The 1,871-nt window shown below is 36.4% G+C and overlaps 1 protein-coding gene across 1 annotated transcript; it reads left to right on the top strand.

The window, feature by feature from the left end:
* Positions 1 to 539: 539 nt before the first annotated feature.
* Positions 540 to 917, top strand: LOC107960601 (uncharacterized mitochondrial protein AtMg00820-like). Its single transcript, XM_016896921.1, has one exon. It carries the CDS (start codon positions 540 to 542, stop codon positions 915 to 917), a length of 378 nt encoding a protein of 125 aa, XP_016752410.1.
* The last annotated feature ends 954 nt before the right edge of the window (positions 918 to 1,871 follow it).

Here is a 1,871-nt window from a genome sequence, read left to right as displayed (position 1 = left end):
ATATTTATTTCAAAAGTTTTGTAAATAGTCAAGGGTTGAACATCAACTCACTAACACCTACACACCCCCAACAAAATGGTGTTAGTTAAAAGAGAATCGAACCCTGATGGATATGACCAGATGTCTGATGTTTGAAAGAAATTTGCCTAAAAGTTTTTGGGCTGAAACAGTAAACACTATTGTTTATCTTCAAAACAGGCTACCAATCATAGCCTTGTTGGATAAAACTCCATTGAATTCTGGTTTGTATGCAAACTATCAATTGCACATTTGAGAATTTTTGGTTGCATCTGTATGCACATTTTTCTGCTGTTAAAAAGGAAAAATTGGAAAAGAAGGCTCAACTTGGCATCTTTGTAGGCTATAGCAGTGTTAAGAAAGGCTACAGATTCATTAATCCTTCAACTTACAAGGTGTTTGTAAGTAGGGATGTAGTGTTTGATGAGAAGTCAACATGGAACTAGGATAGAGCTAAGTCAGAAAATGTTACTGAATACTTAGTAACAAGGCCAAATGAAGCTAATCAGATTAAGCAAGAAATGGATTTTGATGATGTATCTGTCAAGGGAACCAAATTAATCAATGAAGTGTATGAAAGGGTTGACATAGCTATTATTGAGCCAACTAGTTATAAAGAACCAGAAGCATTACAAGACTGGAAAGAAGCCATGTTAGATGGAATGGACATGATTCATAAGAATCAAACTTGGGAGCTGGTTGAAAGGCTAGTCCATAAGATAGTCATAGGGGTGAAATGGGCGTTTAAAGCCAAACACTATGCTGATGGAACCTTGAACAAGCTAAAGGCAGAGGGTTTTAGCCAAAAGTATGATGTTGACTACTTTGAAACCTTTGCACCTGTGGCAAGATTAGATATTATCAAACTTTTGCTTGCTTTGGTAGCTCAAAGGCAATGAAAGATACATCAACTTGATGTAAAGTCTACCTTCCTCCATGGATTCCTCAAAGAGGAAATATATGTTGAACAACCTGATGGTTTCAAGGTAACTAGTGTTGAAACAAAAGTGTACAAGCTTAAAAAGGCATTGTATGGCTTAAAATAAACACCAAGAGCCTGGTATGACAAAATCGACGACTATTTGTTAAGCTTGGGCCTTGAAAGAAGCATTAGTGAGCCAACTGTGTATGTGAAGAAAGCTGGAGATGAAACACTTCTAATAGTCTCCTTATATGTGGATGATTTGCTGGTGACTGGTGGGAATGATGATTTGTTAGCTGAATTCAAAAGGGAAATGGAAAATGTATTTGAAATGTTTGATTTAGGTGAAATGTACTATTTTTTTGGTATGGAGGTATCTCAAACTTAGCAGGGCATTTTCATAAGTTAAAAGGCCTTTGCCTTGAAGATCTTAACTAAATTTTGCATGCAAAATTGCAAAGCAGCTAGTACTCTAGTTGCTATTGGTGAAAAACTTACTAGCCAAGGTGATTTTGAAAGGGTAAATGTATCTGGTTCTAGAAGCCTAGTGGGATGTTTACTCTATTTTAACAACCTCAAGGCCTGATATTGCATTTGCTGTCAGCCTTTTGTCCAAATTCATGCACTGTTGCAATGTGACTCACTTTCAAGCAACAAAAAGGGTTTTGAAATACATTAAAGTGACTCTGAACTATGGAGTCAAGTTCACCAAGGCTGATAACTTGAAGCTTGTTGGATTTGTATATAATGATTGGTTGGATCCATTGATGATATGAATAGTATTTTAAGGTATCTGTTTACTCTAGGATCAGTTGTTTTCTGTTGGAGTTCGAAGACGCAGACCATTGTACCTCAATCAACAGTTAAGGTTGAATACATTGCAACTACTATAGCTGTTAATCAAGCCATTTGGCTAAGGAAACTCTTGGTT

This window comes from Gossypium hirsutum, chromosome A05, assembly GCF_007990345.1.
Source record: "Gossypium hirsutum isolate 1008001.06 chromosome A05, Gossypium_hirsutum_v2.1, whole genome shotgun sequence".
NCBI lineage: Eukaryota > Viridiplantae > Streptophyta > Magnoliopsida > Malvales > Malvaceae > Gossypium > Gossypium hirsutum.
The sequence above is the reverse complement of the archived record's forward strand: the minus strand, read 5'-3'. Positions and strand labels throughout refer to the sequence as shown.

What these genes read in the sequence shown, in the direction of transcription:
- LOC107960601 (XM_016896921.1), top strand. Translation starts at nt 540, where the DNA reads ATGGATTTTGATGATGTATCTGTCAAGGGAACCAAATTAATCAATGAA.